This window comes from Taudactylus pleione, unplaced genomic scaffold (genome assembly GCF_031769625.1).
Source record: "Taudactylus pleione unplaced genomic scaffold, aTauple2 ptg000330l, whole genome shotgun sequence".
In the NCBI taxonomy this organism is placed as follows: Eukaryota; Metazoa; Chordata; class Amphibia; order Anura; family Myobatrachidae; genus Taudactylus; species Taudactylus pleione.
The window spans coordinates 4,906,092-4,929,772 of record NW_028284731.1 but is presented as its reverse complement, the minus strand read 5'-3'; the positions used below and the strand labels follow the sequence as shown (position 1 = coordinate 4,929,772).

Below are 23,681 nucleotides of genomic sequence, written 5' to 3'. Positions count from 1 at the left end.
GTTCAAAGCTTTTTCAGCATCAAGGGCCACGACCAGAGTTTGGAGGGCATGGGTTTTTGAGCAATATACATCAGATCATTGATCCTTCGAGCATTGTCAGCAGCTTGTCTATTTGGGATGAACACCACCTGGTCTTGGTGCATCGAAAAGGACACAAGCCTACACAACCTATTTGCCAACATTCCGGAGCTATATAGGCCTGTAGCTACTTAGTTTCAAGGGATCCCTTCCATGTTTATGGACTAGACAAGCCATTTGTTTGAGGATTGAGTGGGTTATTGCCCAAATGAGCTACTATTCATCCTCCTGAAAAAGAGTAAACAGTGAATTTCCTGTGTGGCGAGATTAATGCATGCCACTTGTCAGTGAGGATTTATATACTATATGGGTGCTAAATGCAAAGTGAATGAACAGAAGAGAAATCTAAATCAAATCAATATTTGGTGTGACCACCCTTTGTCTTCAGAACAGCATCCCCTACCCCTCGAGATCACTGGTTTTGCAACATCATCACCATCATCAATAAAGAGCACACAATTGAATTGTACTTGATAGCCAGAGTGAAAATCTTGCAGTCCTGAGTCCTGTCATCCCCAGTGGATTATTAAGCGGTTTGCACACTGTGTTGGAAGAAGTGATTTCTCCTCTTCCTTTGGTACAAAGGGGCACAACTTCTATTCCAAGCTTTTCTTGGGAGAACATCATTAGGAGGTTTTCTAACAGATCATGATCTAAGTAACCCAATCAATTTATGCAAAACTGTTCTGTATGTAGTCCATTCAGTCAATTCAGATGCCGTAGAGCAGGTTTTCTGTTCTCAAGGCACCCTAACAGTACAGGTTTTAAGGATATTTGTGCTTGTGCATAGAAGGTATACTCAAAATGAATGAGGCATTGATAAAGTCACCTTTGCTTAAGCATGGAAATCCTTAAAACCTGGACGGTTAGTGTGCCTTGACGACCGAGTTTGGGAACCACTAATATAGAGAATTACTTTACCTCCATAGATCTACAACCTCTCCACATTCCTTTCATACCACAGCATCAGTTTTTCAGATATTTCATACTTTGTCATCACTTGAAGAATCTTTATCAGTAGTTCTCATGGCTACTCTCAGGAAACAATTGCAGGATGGAGTTATCTGGATGATATTCTTGTGGCTGAATAGTTGGAGCTCATTGCCCAAGCAAGAACAGTTCAGATTATGAACTTCCTACAGGAACATGTTTTTATTCTCAATATGGCAAATAATCATCTTGTGATTTTCAACAGCTGCAGTTCTTGGAACTACAGACAGACACAGCACGAGACATTGTTTTTGACAGTAAAAAATTTAAGTCACTTCAGTTTCTAGCATTAAAACTTTAATTTCAGCAACTGGCCTTGATAAGCGGGGAGAGGTCTCTGTCCCTCAAGTCTATGTCCCTCCTTCCTCAGCCATCTCTACCTCGCCTACTTCCTGCACTCAGGTCCCCCTCTACACACTCATGCCTCAAGTCATCTGTCTGTTTCCCCTCTCCCCTAGATTGTAAGCTCATAGGAGCAGGGTCCGCCTCCCCACTGTCTCACAGCCTTCTTCTCTAGCACTTCTATGACAGCCTTCACCTTCAGAGCTGTATTATGTTTGGAGAATTGTGTTGCTAATTGTCACTTGTGCTCTGTTTATAAGTTGGTTACTGTAATGTAATGTTCTGTGTACCCTTTACTGTATGTACGGCGCTGCGGACCTCTTGTGGCGCCCTATAAATAAAATGTAATAATAATTGCCTCGTTATTATTATTATTATTATTGCCTTTATTTATATGGCACCACAAGGGTTCCGCAGCACCATTCAAAGTACATGATCGAGTGAGCCAACTAGCAGACGGTGACTTACGGTACGAAACAATGCAGGACAAGGACATGGTTTATAAACATTGCTGCGATAGCGATCATAACACTCAACAAGCAGCAGGGTATAAGCAACTAAGTGTTAGGTTTCCTTGTGGGGAGTTACGAGTAGATGATAATATGAGGAAGGGAAGGAGAAGCGCATGAGGCAGGAGGTCCCTATGCATGAGAGCTTGCATTCTAAGAGGGACGGGCAGACAGACAGGGCTGACATAGATGGGCTTGCTTTATTCAAACATGGGGGCTAAACGCAGATTCCCAATCCTCAGGCACTCCGCGTGCACAGGACCTATTCTGTGAGTGTGCAGAATGGGTCCTGCGTAATCACACGCAGCCCTTTTAATGCCTCTGCCTGATTGACAGGCAGAGGCATTTAAGGGGCGGTGTGTGATCGGCCGACGTTTTCAGGAAGCGGCAAGGCCAGGGACTGCGTCGACGGATGCAGTTTCCTGGCTTACTCAGCTGGCTGATGGCCCGGCGCCATCCACCATCGCGACAATTGACCACCAATGATCGCGATGGAGATTCCAGCCTGCGGTCTCGGTCGCAGTACTGGGATCGCAAATGCAGCAGGGAGTGTCATACACCTCCTGCTGCATTTGCATATTAGTAAGGACGGAATTGCAAAGCTGCCTGCGTGCAGCTTTGCAATTACGTCTGATGCAGAATCACTGCCATACTCTATTACGTTGGATCAAGGATGTCATTGCAAGTTTACCAGTGAGTAGATGTGCAGGAAGTTCTAAAGGTGCATACTACAAGGGTGGTAGCAACCGCCTGGGCATGCAGAGACCAAGCCTTTGCAGATGGTCTTTCCAAGGAGAGTAATCTCTTCATACCATTTTACCAGACATTATCTTCTGGATGTAATGTCTTATACTGATACTGGGAGCGGCGACAGATCATTACACCTGTCAGGGAAGGTGGATGGCTCAGGAAAGTCACCTACCGATAAATATTTTGGAGCTTCGTGCAGTGCACAGAGAGTTCGTTCTGGCGCAGGACCTCAATCAAGGCAGGCCTGTTCAGATTTGGCCCGACAACGCGACCGCAGTGGCCTACATCAACCACCAGGGAGGCACACGAAGTCCGACAGCCATGAAGGAAGTGGCAAACATTCTGCGGTGGGCAGAATGCCATCTTCTAGCAATCTCTGCAATATTCATCCCAGGAGTCCTCAACTGGGAAGTGGGCTTCCTAAGTCATCAGGACATACACGCCGGAGAATGGGCTCTTCATCCGGACATCTTTCAACTCCTGGTGGACAAGTGGGGACTACCGGACTTAGACCTCATGGCGTCATGTGACAACCACAAGGTCCCCAGGTACGGGTCCAGAAAAAGGGACCCCTCAGCCGCCTTGGTGGATGCTCTGGCGGTGAGGTGGGACTTCAGGTTGGCATACCTGTTTATTCCAATCTCCCTCCTCCCAAAGGTTGTCAGAAAGTTCAAGCAGGAAGGAGGCAGGATGATACTAATAGCTCCTGCCTGGCCCAGGAGACATTGGTTCACCGATCTGACTTGTCTATCCATAGACAGTCCACGTCTTCGTCTGGCTACCTTGAGACTTCAGGTTTCTGCATTGTCTGTTTTGGGTTACAACACAGAATTGCCACCCTGCCAGATGTTAGAACATTTTTGCAGGGACTTCTCCGCCTGCAACCGCCGTTTGTCCCTCCGGTGGCACTGTGGGATTTATCTTCGGTTCTCAGGGCGTTGCAAGCTTCTCCCTTTGAACCCTTGGATAAGGTGGACCTTAGATGGTTGATAGAAAAGATGCTTTTTCTCCTCGTTATTTCCTCAGCTTGCAGAGTTTCTGATTTGGCAGCACTGTCATGGTGCTCCCCATATTTGATTTTTCATCAAAATAGAGCTGTCCTCCGTACTAGAGCAAGTTACCTTCCAAAGGTGGTATCCCGTTTTCATATGAATGAGGAAATTGTAGTCCTAGCCTTTCAGTCTTCAGACCTTTTCTAAGGGTGAAGCTTCCCTGGATGTGGTTCGAGCCCTGTGTATCTACGTAGATTGTACCAATTCCATCAGGAATCGGATGCGCTCTTTGTGTTATGTGGGTTTCACAAACAAGGCTGGCCAGCTAGCAAACAGACTTTAGCTCGCTGGCTGCGTATGACTATTTCTCAGGTCTATACACAGGCTGATCTCCCTGTCCCAAACAAGGTGACAGCACATTCTACTCTCTGTGGGACCATCGTGGGCAGTTAGACATGGCGCCTCAGCTGAACAACTCTGCAAGGCAGCCACTTGGTCTTCCATCCATACCTTTATGAAATTCTATGCATTTGATACTTTTGCCTCCCAGGATGCTTCCTTTCAGTGGTGGATTCTCCTCTCTGCTCAGGAGCATCCCCACCCTTAAGCTAACTGCTTTAGGAGTCCCCAAGGTAGTTCCTGTGGACCCTATGGAGCCTGAAGAAGAAAATAAGAGTTATAGTTTAACATACCTTTTTAGTTAACTTTTTCTTCAAGGTCCATAGGATCCATAGGGCACTCACCCTGACACACCTAGCCTCGGTTGGGATCTGTTCCTTTCTTTTTGTATCACTGATTACATTTATTTTCCCGTGAATGGGTGGGTAGGGGCCCCAGTGCATTGCTTTGCCCAGGGTCCACAATGCTGTTAAGACAGCTCTGCATAAGGGAACTGCTTTAGGATGTCCCCAAGGTAGATCCTGTGGACCCTATGGAACCCAAAGAAGAAATACAGAATTATAGTATAACCTACCTTTTGATCACTTTTCTTCGAGGTCCACAGGGCACCCACTCTGAGGCACCTGACCTAATTTGTGATCTGTTCTTTAAGCCTTTTTTTCACAGATTTCCTCTTTGCATTGAGTGTTTTTTGTGTACATTGTACTTCCTTCTCCACTTTCCATCCCTGGCCGTTAAGCTTGTTTGCAAACTGAATGCTGGGGGCGGGGTATATAGGGGAGAGGCCCTATGCATGCTGGGAGCTTGAAAGCTTGTAAGCTGTTTGGTGCAATGGATCACTCCAACTACATACCCCCCAAGGTAGTTCTTGTGGATCCTATGGACTTCAAAGAAAAAGAGTTAACTAAGGTATGTTATACCATAACTCTTTGTTGCATTGTCTTTACTGTAACTATTGATTATATTTAATCCACCCTTTTTCTTTCATATATTGTGGCTACCATGCAGTTTTATAAGAAATGTAGAGAATTATTACCAGTAACTTTAATTTCTCTGAAATAATCCTTGTCAGCCCAATATTTCCACTAGCGTTGTCTGTGCCTGATTCATTACGGATCGCAACTGCGAATGCAATAGCGATTATGCACGCAGTCTCATTGCGATAGTATGCTTATCCACTGCAATCACTATGCCATCGCAGCACAACATAAGGACGCCCACTTTACCTTAACACATCCGTAATACTTAGCAAGGCTGTGAAATCATCAGAAAATCCGGCGGCCAACACCATGCTTCTGGATGCGGAGGGGGAACAATATATCGGGCGGTTGTACACCAGATTGTGTGTACGGACCGTCCGATATATTGTGCCATCGCATCTGCTGTAGCTGGATACACCCATCGCCTAGTGTGTACCAGTGGCGGCTCCAGAGATGGGGCTGCAGCACAATCCAAATTTCAAATAGGGGAGCCACATCTTTGAATCCCCAGTATTTCTCTATCTGCTGCTGCTGTGACTACTTTAGGTGTGATTTTATTGCTATATATCCTCTCTGAGGATAGTACAGGATGTATTGACATGAATTCGGCAGCTGTTCATAACAATATTGGCTACAGCAGCCTGATTGTTCCAAGTAAAACATTTGCATTTGGCCGGCTCATCCATGTCCTAGAGAAGACCTTTTTCCTGTTGTTGGTTCCTTGACAACTGACTTATACCATCTGGATGACCATGGCAACAATATTACTTAGAATCTACAACCCCCCTCTTCTACAACTTTTGTTGTTTACATTGTCCAGTCTTTCAATGACCCCAAATGCCTTTTTTATTTGGAGCAATGTTTTCCCAAATTCCTAAAAATACACTGCATTAATGTTAGCAAGATTATGGGGAGATTTTGGTGGAATCTGTATGATCCTGACAACGGCTGCCAGACATGGGTGAATATCCTGATCGTCCCTAAGGTAAGTATTCACTAACCTAATTCCCTCCCGTTACCCTCCTTAGGGGTGCCTAACCCTAACCTTCCCCCCCCCCAGTGCCTAAACATAACCCCCCTCTTCCCCGCCGCCTAAACCTAGGTCCCCATGGAGGGGGTGCCTAACCCTAAGTCTCTCCCGGGGGGGGGTGCCTCACCCTAAGTCTAACAGCCCCCCCCCCGGAGCCTTAAACCTAAACGAATACCCCCCCCCCCCCTGCGGCTGTCCGCGCTCGGCGCCTGGCATCACTTCGGTCGGTCTAGATTTAGACGCCTGTCATTTAACCCTCGCCGGGATAAAGCGATCGGGAAGCCGGCTGTCGGAATTAGGTCCGCCGGCTTCCCGACTACATATCATTTTGGTCCCTGTGTACTTCAAAGGATCAAGAGAAGCCCAATTGGTGATGTAGCACTTGGTGCCCACTCTGGGTTTAATAAATAAAATGTCTCCACTTTCATGTGGTCTGTACCTTCAGCCCCAACTAATATTTAAGTCTGTGTTTTATTTCCCAACCAGAACAGAGATCTGTCATGGCCATTCTAACTTTTTCTTCTTGGACGTGAACCTGTGATTTAAGTGGTGGGTGTGGAACACATTGGCATTATTTTTTAAACTTTCATACTGATTTATTTTTTAACTGTCACATATTCATATAAGACTATCTATTTTTTTTTCTAATTAAATAATCTGTTCAATGGCAGTCATCACATCTATTAAATAGAAATCTCAATACAGTGACTCTTATTTGCTAGCTGTTAACAGACAGCTCTAAGGGTCTAGTAGTAAGGTAAATATGTTTAGGACCATTTAATAATAATAAATTGTTACAAATATTTTTAACCACTTGCAAAGTAAGTTCAGTTTAACTGTAGGAATACAGTTATTTTCCTTCTTTGGGCGGTATTCAATTGTTTTGCCCCTCTACGAGCCCGACAGGAGCTATTCAATTGTTGCTCCCGTCGGGCGTGATCAGCTGCCAGTGCGCCATGTCAGCTCGCAGCCCCACTGGGGGTGCGAGCTGAAATGTGCGAAAAGTGACCTGTTTGGGCGACCAAACTGCACTTTTTGTGATCGCATCCAGCACTTTGTTGAATACCGCCCTTTAAATTCAAAGGAATAATGATGTTCATACAGTATAATTACCTTGTATCAAGCAAGATTACACACAAGATGTAGCTTCATTTAAGATCTTTTGTATTCTCATTACCATTGATTTTCAATAACAAACCTTACATATACTATAAAAAAGGAGCAAAGATGGTGTAAGGCTTATGGCAATACAATATATTTTATTATGGTTTTATATTTGTTTGTGGTGTTGGTGTGTGTCCCATGCTGCTAGGTTTTGTGTGTGGGTGTGTCTCATACTGGGAGAGATGATAAAGTAGTGAGAGATAAAGTACCAACCAATCGGCTCCTAACTGACTTTTTTTCAAACACGGGGCCTAATTCTGCAGCGATTGCAGCTGCAAAAATATGCTAATGCCTGCCACAGCTCAGACAGCATAAAGACATAAGGACGCCCACTGCTGCCTTCTCATATTTATCCAACATCCGTACCATTGGCGCACATCGGCCAGTCATGCAGCATTTATACCACGTCTGACCAGCCGCAGACACTGCAAGTCTCGTTGCACGCAGAGAGCTCTTAAGCTGCATATGCAATCGCTGTGGCTAATTTATGCACGCCCATGAAACTGTTCAAACGGACAGACACGCCTGCTGTTTTCTGACCACTCCCCCATCACCACCCCCCAAACGCTGATAGTCTGTGACTCACTTTGTGATGGATTCCTCTGTGCATCTGTAATCTCAATGAAATCGCTGTGCGCACGTAGTGCGGCTTGTACACATACGCAGTAGCAAACAATAGCTCAACTGCGCACGTAATCGCTATTGCATTCACTGCTGAATTAGGCCCACAGTCTGTAAAATGACAGGAGCTGATTTGTTTGTACTTTATCTCTCTCCACTTTATATTTCTCCAAAGCTTAGTACATATCCCTCACTGTATCATAAACAGAATATAAAAGGTGAATCTGGCTCCAGTGTAGCACATTTACCATCATTTTGATTCGCATCAACCATACCGTATATTCTAACACTCAATTAAGTTAGCTATGGCACACTACATGTGGGGAAAAAAAATACTAAGGGCCAAATGTAATAGGTAGTCTGTTTTAGTAACAGTACAAACTCGCACTTTTTAAAAGTGCGAGTTTGTACTGAAACTCGCAAATTCAATAGCCTGCGAACTTTTCAGCTTGAGGCTACTGCATTTGCGAGTTTAGGCGAGTTTAGGACTATGTAAACTGACACCTTTTAATGCGACTAGCATTAAAAGGTGCGAGTTTTAGAGAAGCCATCACAGATCAGTGAGATCCGTGATGGCTTCTGTGTGTGTGTAAAAACAAACCAAAAACGTGCACCCCCTCCCCAAAAGCATAACCAGCCCCGGGCTTTATAAAGCCTGTTCTGGTTCTAAAAATACAGGCGCCAAAATGCGTAGGGGGCCCCTGTATATTAAGAACCAGCACAGGGCTTTGTTGAGATGGTCCTGGTTCTGGAAAATCAGGGGACAAAACGAGTAGGGGTCCCCTGAAAATTCCAGAACCAGCACCAAACTCGCGACATTGTATAAGTGCTAATAATAGATACCCCTGATGACGTTCTACTTACATGTCGTCATAGACAACATGCATTGGGTTGATATCCTGATCTAGTGTATGGCATTATCTACCTGGTCCCCCCCCCCCCCATCCAGGAGCAGCTTGGATCATCAGCAATGCCCTGAATGTTGCCATATTTCTCCAAACTGCACTGTTCCTTGCATGTCTTCACCGCAGGATCCCTTTATGGTACACAGGCCGTGCTCTACTTGGCCTGGGAGACATACCAGCACTCAACATTCTTCCTGCTAAGAACAGAGCACTTCCTGGAACTATACCTGGGGCCTGCAGTGGGCAGCCAGGCACAAGTACAGGTAGAAGGATCAAGGTGTTGGAGACTGGACTGCGAGTAATGCAAGCAGGAGAGGGACAGTCCCCATGTGTCACACATAGAAACTGTTGCTTGCATTTTCGGCGTGCCACTGAAAACTCTTTTGCATGACACATCTGGCATGCATGCTGGGAGATGCCACCCTTGGTTTATAGTCTTTCATGTATCTCTTAATGTATATGATTTGGTTTTTTAAGCTTACTGAACTTTATTATATTGTGACACCATCAAGGCTTTAAGACCACTGCCCCATGCTTGACTCTAATATGTTTACTGTCTTCCTTTCTCCTACTGCCTTAACAAATTAAGCTGTCATGGACAGTGCACTCTTCCCTTATGTCTCCTCTCTGTCCACTCTAACTTGTAACGTTCATGTTTGTCTTGTGGATCTTGTCTATATGCCTTGTGATTTGTTCATTAGTTGCATCCATGCACACTTTATTCTGCTCCGACTGTTCCCTTTATGTCATATCTCTATAACTCTGTATGTCATTGGGAAATCTGTGGCGAATTGTAAGTCAACTTTGATGAAATATCTAATCCGCAAATCACGTGGCAGCAACGCAATGCATAAAAGCATGGAGACCTGGTCAAAAGGTTCAATTTGTTGTAGAAATATTATCTATGTGACTTTGACCGTGGAATGATTATTGTGCCAGACGGGGTGGTTTGAGTATCTTCTAAAACTGGGATTTTCATGCACAGCAGTCTTTACAGTTTACTGAGAATGGTGCCCAAAACTAAAATCATCCAATGAGTATCCGTTCTATGCACAAATATGCATTGTTAATGAGAGGGGTCACAGGAAAATGGCCAGACTGGTTCAAGCTGAACTCAAGTAATCATACGTTACAGCACTGTTATGCAGAAGATCTCAATCTCCGAATGCAAAGCAGGTCCAACCTTGATGGGCTACAGCAGCAGAATTGCACCATGTCCCCCCACAGTCAGACAGGAAAGTGAGGCCGAAGTGGGCACAGGATCATCAAAACTGGATTAGAAAAACCTTGCCTAATCGATAGAACCGTCTTTCTTGCTGCAAGTGATCCATGAATACGTTCTCCCTTATGTGAATAGTTAAAGCTAGTAGTGGTGGTAATGGGGTGGGAAATGTTTTATTGGCACACATTAGGCCCTGTAATACCAATCAAGCATCATTTAAATCATACTTTCCAACTCTCCCTGATTTGTCTGAGAGACTCCCTGAAATACTAGCAATCTCCTGACTCTCTGAAGAGCCTAGTAATCTCCGTGATTGCACGTTTCCCACAATATGAAGCTGAGATATATAAAGAGAGACTTACATTCAAATTGGATAATTAGTATAATTTCCCTGCATTGGTTACAAAGGCACAATGATCCCAATGGTTACATGTATTTTCTGAAAAGTATCAGTGTGTTTTCATCAACAAGTAGATCTTGCTAACTGTTTTGGGTCTCGTTTACATTTGGATGTAAGTAAAGTTTATAACACGCCCCTCAGATGTAGCAGAACACGCCCACTTTACTGCCACGCTCATAGGTGTTGCTTTCACAATCTCCCTGAAATGCTTTTTCAAAAGTAGGCAAGTATGGTTTAAATGCCACAGCTTACCTGAGTATTATTGTTGGCCATGTGTATCACTATATTGCCATAATTGTCCCATTTTGTAATTGCTACTTCCAGCAGGATAACCTGTCCTATCACAAAGCACACATCATCTCAAGCTTCTTACATAAACATAACAATGAGTTCAGTGTACGTACTCCAAAGTCACAATCTCTTTCTCAAGGAGTATTGTTGGAATGTTGTGGAACTGGAGATGCAAAGCCTGACTATACAATCTGCAGCAACTGTATTGTACTATCCTATTAACATGGACTGCTATAGCATATTTTATTTTTTATTTATGTGTGCCATTAAAGGGGGCGATTCAATTGTTTTTTAAGGCGTGATAATTAAAGAGCGCCCAGTGTTGCAATTCAGTTGTTCTGGGCACTCAATTATTGCCCTCTTTGCCCTGGGTTTAGCAGTGTAAAATGGCTAAACCAGTCTAAAGTTCTGGTTAGGGTGTGCGAACTGCGGTTGGCGTGCCCTAACCAGGGGGTTTCTCACACATTTCTGCTTGCACCCTCCTGTGGGTGCGAGCAGAAATCCCGGCGCCAGCAGCTATCGCGCCCTGATGGCGATAATTTTCCGACAGGCGAAAAGTCACAATCGGCGAAACTTTTTCGCGGATCTCGGCTTTTCACATCTAATTGAATACGGGCCTTTGTGGTTTAGTCTCTTGGCTCCTGGAAAAGTGGGCAACCCTCCCACAACCCACCATGCTCTGTGGAAGTGAATGGCAAGGGGCATGATGACAGAGTTCGCTATGAATCTGATCATCACTGCCCTGCCCCCAGCTGGCGAATGCAGAGTTTGTGTTTGTGTGTGTGTGTGTGTGTGTGTGTAAGTAAGAGATCTGTACATTGATAGACTTTTGGTTTAGAGCAAAGCCAAGTTGGCTGCTGAACCTATAGGAGTTGAGATGTGTATATTAAAATAGCACAAAGACTGCTCAATCTGTTACCCATGTGCTGTTTATATAGCATTGTAAGATGCTAGGAAAAGGGATCGATGTAGCATATTTAGGGGACGCTATGGGACTGCAAACAAGAATTGTCGAGTCTGGAGCTACTGTAAGTGCGGCATATAACGACACTTCCATGCTCGTACTCGCAGGGCGAGTCTAATTGAATTGAAGAAGTGGCTAAGTTACCCTTCCACAAAAATTGTCTCATGTTATGGTTTTGAGAAACCAGCCTCATTGCTTGGAGGCTCATGTAGATTACTCTTCTATAAGGGAAAACCCAATCCATAAATCCATCCTCCACGCTTCTAGTTAAGGACACTTTCTTGTGCATAATGAAAAGATCGTTTCTTGTGTGTTTGATAGGTAAGGATGCATACAGTATTTCACAGCAGCAGACTGGTCTAAAAAGATGCTTCATTACAAATTTTAATAGTTATACAAAATGGTTTGCTTAGCTTGTATCAATGTATCCAACTCAAGGTTTCACTATTTATATGAGAGTTATAATTATATGAGAGTTTTGTTGATCCAGAGTGTGGACCTCATTCAGAGTCGGTCGTTGCGGCCGCACGGTCGTACGGGAAAAGGGGCCGGATATGCAAATGATGCACTCGCAAGTTGCGTCCCTAAGATCGGATCTTTAGCTGGCCGACCAAGGGGAGGAAGCGGCCGGAAGACAAAAAAAATACGGCCCCTTCTCGTACGCATTACATGTCATCTCTGGGCATATAAGGATTAATCGAGACCATCGGGAACCATCGGAACTGGTCGTAGAGCTTAAGGTTGACCATACCCTCTCTTAAGCTCTACGATCATGTCAGTGTAAAAACCTCCCATGTCACATGTGCCATGACGCTACTTTGTTAATTATGCACTCCCATAAAACGCTGTTCGCATAATTAGGCACGCCTGCGTTCGGATCTCCACTCCCCCGTTTTCAAGCACCTTCCCCTGTTATCACCCACAAATGCCTCAATCTGTCACTCAAACTACCGACCTGGCTGTGTTCAAGGAGAGAGAAATTTCTGATCGTAGCAGCTAGTTTGCGCACACGCATTGCGAACTTTACGCATGCGCAGTTTAGCGAACATCGGTGGCGTACGACCGTGCGGCCGCTACGACCGACTCTGAATGAGGTCCTGTGTCCTTTAAACTGAGCATCCACCTATTTAACACTATACCTGCCTTCAGGGATCTATCATATATACAATTATAAAATAGAACAGGATTCGATAGCCTCTGGATTATCAGTTGTTGTGGAACTAAAAGTCCCAGCATACCCTGCAGTAATATCTGATCATCTGATTTATAGGGCCATATTTACTTATGAAATATTCTAATTGGCTCACATCCCAATTTTGCCTTTGTGTCCTCTAGCTAAAAAGGAGCCCCATCAGCTTTTTGCCAGACTGATATGGTTTGGGAAATGATGTTCCAGCTGTTAGATACTCTTCTAGATTTTTTTTTTGCTGTAGCAATACCAAGTAGGGAATTTCATTAATTTTTAAGTTTTAAATATTTTAGATCTGCATTATTGTCACAACGATAAAATGAGGTTAGCCTGAAACACCCATGTCCTGACAGGTTAGGTACAGACATTTATTGGCTGATTCAGTATGGAATAGTAACCAAAGCCAAAGTTTATTTTAGCCGAATGTATTAACTTCAGAATAAAGACAACTCTCTCTGTCATAGGTACGGGATGATGATCTGCCTGTGGTTTTCCACACACTTTTGGGTGAACTTAGGATCTACAGAGAGGAGAATGGAGACTTGGTCCCAATGAATCTGAGTGAAGCCAGCAATGGCTTGAAGACAAAGAACTGTAAGTTACTTATCAGAGGCCTCTGACTTGTGTCATTTACTCTCAATGCTACATTATTATTTTAATTTTTATAGTCAAAACTCTGGAGTACAAAGTGAATTGCAGGTGAGGCACTGCCTCTCCTCTCTGCCTTTTCCGCACATCCCTGATCAAAACTTTCCAGCACTATATACTTCTGCACCTTTGTATAATGCCCACATGAACCTTCAAGTTCATATATGTATCTGTAAATCTGGCTCTGCTACTAGCAAGTGCCTCCCCAGCCATTTACCTCACCGCACATCACTGGCATTGGTATATCTACAATGGGTCCAGGGACGCCCACACCCTGCACCCATAATTATACTTGCCTCTCCGGAGTCCCACATCGGTTGGCACTGCCATCTTCTCTGTGCTTGCGCATAACCTTTCTTTCTACTTGAGGGTCCATAGGGGGTCCACAGGGTTGACCTTGGAGTATAGCTGGATCTGGATCCACGGGCACCACGCAGTTAAAGCTTGCTGCTCCCAGGATGCACTTGGGTCCGTCGTCCTCTATAGCCCGCCCCCGAGCCACAGCACCTCAGTTTTAGTTGGTGCCCGGCCGGAGTCGGGTCACCCTGGGCAGTGGGGCTGCATAAGCAGCCCCTAAGCTTTATTTTTTATTATTTTTCAAGAAGATTTTATTTATTTATTTTTTTACTATCTTCAGAGCGGCAGCATCAGACTGTCCATCTGGACGTCCACGCTGCCGCTCCAACATCCCCGCTGTTGCTGCAACGCCAGTACTGATCTGGGGATCGCAGCGGGACCCCGGAGTCAGTACTAGCGTGGCTCCGGGACCTCCCACTGACTGCTGCCGGACAAATGGGGCCTGGTAAGCCGCGTGCAGCGCTTTGCGCTGTGCGCGGTGGATCTAATGCAGTCTTCAGCCACCGATCTCTGGGGACAGACCGGCGGCGTTTGTAGCGGCGGCGGGCTCCCCCTTCACAGGAATACCCCGCGTGACCGCTGGACCACCAGGGTGTAAGGACCGGAAGGGAACCGGCATCCCTGGGGTTAAACACTAGCCAGGGGAGGCAGCCTTCCCTGGTTTAGCAGCTCCTCCCCTCAGCCCAGCGCGCCTTCTCTCATGCGTGCTGGCATCGCTGGGCTGTTCCTCTTGCGGCCACTCCTCCTCAGAGCTCTCTGGCGGCCATATTCTTGTGGCTAATGCAGATCTCCCAGGCGGTGCGTGGACCGGTCCCCTTGCGTACCTCTCCCCTGCAAAGGACAGTGTTCGCAGCGCTATAGCCCTCCCAGACACTGAATCTGGGAGGTTGATTGTAGCGAAAGGTGCAGTGAGTATAACTTCTCTGCATGGTATGTGACTTTTGCTAGTGCTGCTGTCTGTGCTTATTTCTACTTACTGTCAGCTTATCCCTATCCCTATCCCTTTCCTTCTCCTACGGCCCGCAGGTGCGTGGGGGAGGGGTGTTCTTTCTGTGTACTTCACTTATATAGATCTACGTATTTGTGAGGTCCGTCACATACAGTGGTGTGCTACACAGTACCATATTGTGAGCTGTTTGTGTTGCATACGTGGAAGTGCATGGGTGTTATACGCCTCACCTCTTCTCGGTGATACGCTTTTATTGCAAAAGTTATTGTGTCATGTCTGATGAGGAGAATGAGCGCTCCGTGTTGTTTTCCTGCCGGCACTGTTCGGCAGGGGTTGATGGGGTGGATTTGTCTCAGGACGGTCTGTGCGGGCGGTGCCAGCTGGTATCTGGTCCCTCTAAACCCCTGGTGGCGCAGGATCCTCCTTGGGCGATGTTTACGCAAGTGCTGGCGTCGATCGCGGACCGGCTTACGGTCCCGACTGTGGTCCCTTCTAGGGCGTTGCCCCAGCCTACCATCCCCCGTTCCCTGGGTGTTACGCATCTGGTGCAGTCTCCTCCCAGGTCTCAGACTGTGGGTCCTTATGCGGGATTGCCTGTATTCTTGCAGTCTCCCACGGTGACGCAGCAGTCAATGGTACCCTTTCAGGGGTATCCTCAGACGGTTCCCCCTCCCTGGGTGGATGTCCTCTCCAGCTCTGTTCAGAACCTGGCGGCCTCGTCATCGGCTTTTCAGTCAATGTTACACAGTGATTTGCCCCCAAGGCGTCCAAGCGACCCGTTCCGGCTTCACTGGCGGCGCAGTTCACGGACATGGAAGTGTCTTCGGATGACTGAGAGATCCATGAGGACTCTGACTCGGATGCCGGGGCCGACATTAGTTAGGGCGGTGCGGGCCATCCTTCATATAGAGGAGGATGCGCCGGCTCCCAGGTCGAAGTACCCTAATTTTAAAAAGGCCAAAGTAGCTTCGTCTGTTTTTCCCCTGTCCGACCAGTTGACGGATCATATGGCAGGGGCCTGGCAGTTACCCAGCAAGAGATTCCAACCGCAGAAACGGTTGGCATCCAACTATCCTTTTCCTGAGGCTCATTGCAGGAAATGGGAAACTCCCACGTCACCCGCTTAATTAAAAGTGCTACGTTGCCTTTACTGTCTATCTCCTCCCTGAAGGATCCCACGGACAGGAAAGTGGGGACTTGTTTAAAGTCTATCTACTCTCTCTCTGGGGCTGTGGCCCGTCTGTCCATGGCCATCTCTTGGGTGGCTAAGGCCATCGAGAGCTGGGCCAACGCTTTGGAGGATACCTTTCCGGATGATGCTCCGGATATCCAGAGAGCGTTGATAGGACAAATGAGGGATGCGGCTTCCTACATTGGGGAAGCATCGTTGGATGCAAGCCTGCTGAACTCTAGGGTGTCGGCTGTAGCTGTGTCGGTGTGTCGGTCCTTGTGGCTGCGGTCCTGGAGAGCTGACGCAGACTCCAAAAAGGGCCTGGAGGCTTTACCTTTTAATGGAGAGTTGCTTTTTGGTCCAGACTTGGACAAAATAGTGGATACTCTGGCTAAATCTAAATCAGCCTTCCTCCCTTCGGCTTCAGCACCTGCAAAAGTACGGAGCTCTGCCTTTCGGTCCTTTCGGGTTCAGGGCAAGGCCAAAGGACAGTCCTTCCCGAGGCAGTCAGCGACCGAGACCGCCTCTAAGCCCAAGAAGCAGGCCTGGAGTGCGAGGCGCCCTTCTTCCAAGCAGGAAGATAAACCTTCTGCCTGATGGGACGGGCCTCCCTCTGGGGGACCCCAGAGTGGGAGGCCGACTTCTTCAATTTGCCCAGTGCTGGCACAATACCACCATGGATGCCTGGGTTCGAGAAGTGGTCTCCAGGGGTACACCCTGTCTTTTCGGCACAGACCGCCCCACCAGTTTTTCTGCACGAATCCTTCTCAGGACAAAACCAAGGCTTTACAGATTGAGGAGGCTATAGAGTCCTTGCTGAAAGCAGGGGTCATTGTTCCCGTTCCTCAATCACAACGAGGGACGGGGTACTATTCTACTCTGTTTCTGGTGCAGAAACCCAATGGTTCTCATCGCCCTATCCTCAATTTGAAGTCTCTGAACAAATTCCTCAGAGTTCCCAAATTCAGGATGGAAACATTACGTTCCATCATTCTGGCGATGGAACCTGGGGATTACATGGTGTCCCTGGATATCCAGAACGTCTACCTCCATGTTCCGATAGCACCTTCGCACTAGCGGTATCTGAGGTTCGCTATCCTTCAGCATCATTATCAGTTCCGGGCGCTACCCTTTGGCCTCTCCACGGCACCGAGGGTATTCATAAAGGTTATGGCAGTCATGGCCGCACATCTTCGGAACCAGAATGTACGGCTGTTGCCGTATCTGGACGGGCGAGCTCCCCGGAGGTACTGCTTCAACATCTCCACCTGACGATCCCTTGCCTGCAAGCGCACGGGTGGTTGATAAATTGGAGAAAGTCCTCCCTGATTCCATCACAGCGGATGGTTCATTTGGGAGCCCTGCTGGATTTTCGTCAGCAAAGGATCTTCCTGACTCCGGAGAAGGTCTCCTCCCTACAGCTGCGGATACAAAGTTGTCGCCTGTCATTCCATTCGGCTATGAGAGCTCTGGGGTCCATGGTGTTGACATTCGACAAGGTGGAATTTGCCCAGTTCCATTCCCGGTCCCTGCAGGGGCTGATTCTATCGGAATGGAACGGGTTACCTCACCGGATCCGCTCTCAGATGCTGGTGTTGTCCCCAGAGGTTCGGCAGTCTTTGACTTGGTGGCTTCAGACAGCTCATCTGGTCGAGGGGCGCCCCTTTTGGATCCCGGACTGGGTCCTGCTCACGACGGATGCCTGTCTCCGGGGTTGGGGGGCAGTGACCGGCTAATTGTCACTTCAGGGTCGTTGGTCTGCGGAAGAAGCACTTCTCCCCATCAACATCCTGGAACTGCGGGCGGTATACAGGGCCCTGCAGTCGTCCGGCCCCGCTCTTCATGGAAGGGCGGTTCAGGTGCAGTCCGACAACGCCACCACGGTGGCATATATCAACCACCAAGGAGGAACTCGCAGTCGGGCTGCGATGTCGGAGGTGTCTCGCATCCTTGTTTGGCGGAGTGCCACATTCCAGCGATCTCGGCGGTCTTCATCCCCGGAGTCCTCAATTGGGAGGCGGACTTCCTCAGCCGTCATGACGTGCATCCCAGGGAATAGTCGCTTCACCCAGAGGTGTTTCAGCTACTCGTGGACAGATGGGGGCTGCCGGAGCTGGACTAGATGGCCTCCCATCACAATCACAAGTTGCCCGTTAACGGGTCAAGGACAAGAGACGCAGGCGCATGTCTGGTGGACGCGCTGTCGTTGAAATGGACGTTTCACCTGGCGTATCTGTTTCATCCGATATCCCTGCTTCCCCGGGTCCTGCGGAAATTCAAGCTCCGGCGTGGCCCAGACGTCCTTGGTACTCCGGTCTGACGAGCCTCTCCATCAATGCTCCGTACCTTCTTACTCAGCATCAGGACCTGTTGTCTCAAGGGCCCTGCCTTTACCCGGATCTGGGTCGGCTGTCTTTGACTGCGTGGCTCTTGAGACAGCCGTCTTGAGGTCTCGGGGCTTCTCGAGTTCGGTTATTGGTACCATGCTCAGAGCACGCAAGCCTGCTTCCACGCGGATTTACCACAGGGTGTGGCGCACTTACTTTCAGTGGTGTGAGACCAGAAGCTATGATCCTCAGGTATTCCGAGTTTCTAGAATCTTGGAATTTCTTCAATCAGGTTTGGACCTCGGCTTACGCCTTGCCTCTTTGAAGGTTCATGTGTCCGCTTTGTCAGTGTGGTTCCAACGGCGGATTGCTACACTGCCAGATGTTCACACCTTTTTCCAAGCTGTTCTCCGAATCCAGCCTCCCTTCGTGCCTCCTGTGGCTCCTTGGGACTTGGCGGTGGTGCTACGGGTCCTGCAGGGTCCTCCTTTTGAGCCTCTTGAGTCAGTGGAACTCAAGTGGTTGACGTTTAAGACCGTTTTTCTCCTGGCAATTGCTTCTGCCAGGAGGGTGTCAGAATTGGGGGCGCTTTCCTATCGTCCTCCTTTTCTGATTTTTCACCAGGACAGAGCGGTGCTCCGCACTCGTCCAGAGTTTTTACCTAAAGTGGTTTCGAAGTTCCACCTCTTTCAGGAACTTGTTGTGCCAGCTTTTCAATCGCCTGATCTTTCCGCTGGTGAGGCTTTGTAGTCTGGGCGCTTAGAATCTATGTGGGCCGGACTGCTTCTGTTAGGAAGTCTGATTCGTTGTTTGTCCTCTTCGGTTTTCACAAGAGGGGTTGGCCTGCCAACAAACAAACGTTAGCCTGTTGGCTTTGTTACGTTATTTGTGAAGCTTATGCACAGGAGAGTTTACCTGTGCCAGCCTCTGTTAAGGCTCATTCCACTCGTTCTGTGGGTCCCTCTTGGGCTGCTAGACGTGGCGCCTCTGCTGTTCAGCTGTGTAAGGCGGCCACTTGGTCTTCAATTCAGACGTTTTTGAGGTTTTATGCGTTTGACACCTTCGCCTCTCAGGATGCATCCTTTGGGCGCCGGGTTCTCCTTTCAGCACAGGAGCGTCCCCGCCCTTAGTTGAACTGCTTTGGGACATCCCCAAGGTCAACCCTATGGACCCTGAAGTAGAAAACAAGAGATATGGTAAGAACTTACCTTTTGTTATCTCTGTTTCTACGAAGTCCATAGGGTCCACAGGGCTGTGTGGCTGGTCACCGGTTTTCCGTCTTCCATTTCTGTGAGTATGGTTTCATGTGTGTTCCAGTCTTTCTTCTCTCTGTTTAGTATCCTCCTCCGGCCTTGGCTGCTTACCAACTGAGGTGCTGTGGCTCGGGGGCGGGGTATAGTGGAGGACGGACCCAAGTGCATCTTGGGAGCAGCAAAGCTTTAACTGCGTGGTGCCCGGGGATCCAGATCCAGCTATACCCCAAGGTCAACCCTGTGGACCCTATGGACTTCGTAGAAACAGAGATAACAAAGGTAAGTTCTTACCATATCTCTTGTTTTGTGGCAAGTGATGGGTGAGCTTGTTTCTAGTTAGCTCCTGCATCTCCAGCTCATGGAGCACCAGGATGATTGATAAACAGACAGATATAGATATATCTATCTATGTTCCAACAACACACACACCACACACACAGAACGGAAGGCTCTCCAGGTCTTAGCCGCAGGAAGAAAGATAGACTCTGTCTTATATGGTAGTTCATGTTATCAAGACTGAGTCTTGATAAAATAGCTCACAGCTCTAAAACGTTGACTACCATATAAGACCGAGTCTATCTATCTTCTTGCGGCTGCTGCTGAGACCTGGAGTTTTTCTACCCATGCCCACTCCCTGTCCGGGGCGCCCTCCTCTCTCCCTGGCTGCCGTCAGCGAACTGACAGCAGCAGTAGACTCTGGGCACTAGAGTGTGCCCGGAGTCTACTGCGCAGGTCACCGGGAAAATGGCACTACAGGACCAGACACGAACAGCAAAGCTTTTCAAACCCAGGATGCTCCGGTCCTTCCCCCTATACCCCGCCCACAGCCTGAGGGCACTTCAGTTTCGTGGGTGTCTGGCAAGGAGCTGGACCACCATTATAACAGGGGGCTGCCTTATGCAGCCCAAGCTTTTATTTTGGAATTTTATTTAATTTTTATTTTTACCAGAAGGGTGAGCATCACCAGACTGTCCTCTGGACGTCTAGGCTACCACCCCATCACCCCTCCCCCGGCGCTGTGACACTCCGAGGGGGATAGCTAGCAGGCTCCCCGGACCCCCAGACAGCAGCCCGGAATCCAGGGGACATATAAGGCGGAACTCTGTTTGCGGGGATTCGCATATTGGTGCAGTCAGGAGACAGACCGGAGACGATGATGTGGACACTGGCTCGCCCACTACTCCACTAGACCACTACTACTGGCGCAGAGGCATATTATTAAGGCCAGGGTACCCGGTGGTAAACGTCAGCCAGGGGATAATGCACTCACCCTGCAGCCCCTCCCCCAGCTCAGGGCGCCATGCCACTGCGGACCTGGTGTTCCCTGGGCTGTTCCTCTCTCACCCTTTGACCCCTCAGAGATGCGCGGTGGCTATTTTAGGCAAGCTGTCTACGGGAATCGCTGGTACCAGTCTCCCTGTATACCTCTCCCAAGGGCCAGGTTATACAGGGCTATATCCTACCAGCCACAGTAGACTGTGTAGTTGATAATAGTGCCCATTACAGACATGTAATGTTCTTTTCTGATTTGTATGTGATTTGTGCTAGCGCTAATCTCCGCTTTTCTATACTGTAAGATATAACTAGAGATGAGCGGGTTCTAGTTATAACTATCCCTATATTTTGCTATACCCTCTCATACTAAGGTATAGAGAGGGTCATTGTACCTCACACTTGTGAGGGCTCTCACATACTTCATACCACATTGCACACTACATTGTGCCATATCTAATGTGGTTGCACGCTCCTTGGTGTCATATATAGCACTGCTGCACACTACCTTGTGCCATATATAGCGCTGTCGCTCCGGCGGGGCCACCAGTAGCACAGTTGCACACTATATTGCGCACTGTTGCACTGTTGCACATTACCTTGTGCCATATGTAGCGCTTTTGCGTACTACATGATGCCATATATAGCACTGTTGCGTACTACATGGTGCCATATATAGCACTGTTGCATATTATATTGGATCATATATAGCGCGACTGCACACTACATTGTGCCATATTTCACATACTGCAGGGTGTTCACTGCACTGTATCATTACTATGGCTTGCAGAGGAAAGAATACCAAACATCCTCAGGTTCCTGCCCCTATTCTGTTGTCCTGTAACTCCTGCTCAGCGAGCTTAGCCCCAGAGGACTTCATTTAGGATGCGCTTTGCACTAATAGTTACACAGCCCCAGGTCCCTCAGCCCCGGTGTCTCTCCCTCAGGACCCACCCTGGGCGGCCATTTCATAGAGGCTGGCAAAAATTACGGAGCAGAGAGCGGTCCCCGTAGTGGCTCCCCCTGTGGGATGGCCACAGCAGGTACTCCCTGCAAATCCTTTGCCTCCCCTCCACTCTGACTCCGTCTCAGGAGAAGAGGAGCCACCCTCTAAACTAGATATACTTGCTCTTGACAGAGCTGTAAAATCTATTTTACAAATAGAAGAGGATGAACCTAAGAAAAAGAATGCACTTTATAAACGACAAAATGTAGTTTTACCATAGTTCCCTCAATCAGACCAGTTATCTGATCACATGAGTGAAGCATGGAATATGCCTGGTAAAAGGTTTGAAATTCCAAAACTGTTCAGTTCCTTTTATCGTCTTCCAGCTATTGATTGCACCAAATGGGAAGTTCAGACAGTGGTGGATTCACATGTAACACGTTTGGTTAAAAATGCCACGTTACCCATTTATACTGCTACCTCCTTGAAGGAGACTACAGTTATACGAATAGATGCTTGTCCTAAATCTATTTACTCTTACAGGAGCTATTACTCGTCCTGCTAGGGCTACGGCCTGTGTGGTGAAAGCCATTGAGAGTTTTGCAGAGACTCTAGAAACACTTCCCCCTGATGCTTCAAGGGAGCAACTCTCCTATATATCTCACATTAGGGATGCAGCCTCCTACTTAGGTGAGACAGCTATAGATACGGCTCTCCTGGCCTCCAGGATATCTGCCACTTTGGTAGTGGCCCGCCGTATTGTTTGGCTCTGTTCCTGAAAAGCAGATTCAGACTCCAAAACGGGCTTTGGAGTCTCTCCCTTATTCGGGAGACATCCTATTTGGTCCAGAGCTAGATAAAATTGTGGCAGCTTCCAAGTCGGCATTCCTACCATCTACCTATAACACAAAACCTAGGACGTTATCCTCGTCCTTCCTTTCCACGGCAACAGACATCAGCCAAGGCCTCCAAGCCTAGGGCCAAACAGGCCTGGGCTACTAGATGTCCAGCTGCCAAGTCTGCGGACAAGCTTGCAGCCTGACGGGGCAGGCCTCTCCCTGGGGACTCCCAGGGTGGGAGGCCTACTTCTTCAATTCGCCTAGGTTTGGCATCAAATCACGTCCGATACCTGAGTAAGAGAAGTGGTCTCCCATGGACACGCCCTCTCCTTCCTGAGGCTACCCCCCTAACAGTTCGTTTTCACAGAACCTCCATCGGACTCTGCTGCTCCACAAAGCCGTTAAGTCCTTACTGAATTCAGGAGTAATAATTTGGGTCCCCTCTGCACAACGGGGCAAGGGCTATTATTCTACCCTTTTCTTAGTTGAGAAGCCCAATGGGTCTCATTGGCCTATCCTCAACCTCAAATCTCTGAACAAGTTTATCAGGGTGCCCAAGTTTCGTATGGAAACTCTCCGTTGTATTATCCTATCTATGGAGCCTGGAGATTTTATGGTATCCCTGCACATTCAGTACGCTTACCTACATGTACATATATAGCACCTTCCCATCAGCAATATTTTCGGTTTTCTATAGTACAGCAACATTACCAATTTCAGGCTCTGCCGTTTGGCCTCTCAATGGCCCCCGGGTCTTTACCAAGATCATGGCAGTTATGGCGGCCTCTCTTCGTCATCAAGGGATCAGACTGCTCCCATACTTTGACGATCTTTTGCTGTTGGCAAGCACCCCAGAGATGCCATCTGCAGGTAACCATTACCTTTCTACAAATGCATGGTTGGCTAATCAACTGGAAAAAGTCTTCCCTGACACCCTCTCAAAGGATGGTTGGGAGCCCTCTTGGACTCTCGAGTTCAGAGAATCTTCCTGATGGCAGAGAAGATTTTAGCACTACAGTACAGACTACACAGACTGCTTCACAGTCGCAGGGTGCCGATTCACTCTGCAATGCAGGTCTTGGGATCAATGGTA

The 23,681-nt window shown here is 47.7% G+C and overlaps 1 protein-coding gene across 1 annotated transcript in view; it reads left to right on the top strand.

Moving 5' to 3' along the window:
- The window catches only part of CASTOR1 (cytosolic arginine sensor for mTORC1 subunit 1), an 89,878-nt gene that overhangs the window by 16,740 nt on the left and 49,457 nt on the right, over positions 1-23,681 (top strand). The window contains 1 exon segment of the mRNA XM_088443480.1: positions 13,291-13,420. Coding sequence (XP_088299606.1) covers positions 13,291-13,420 — 130 coding nt within the window.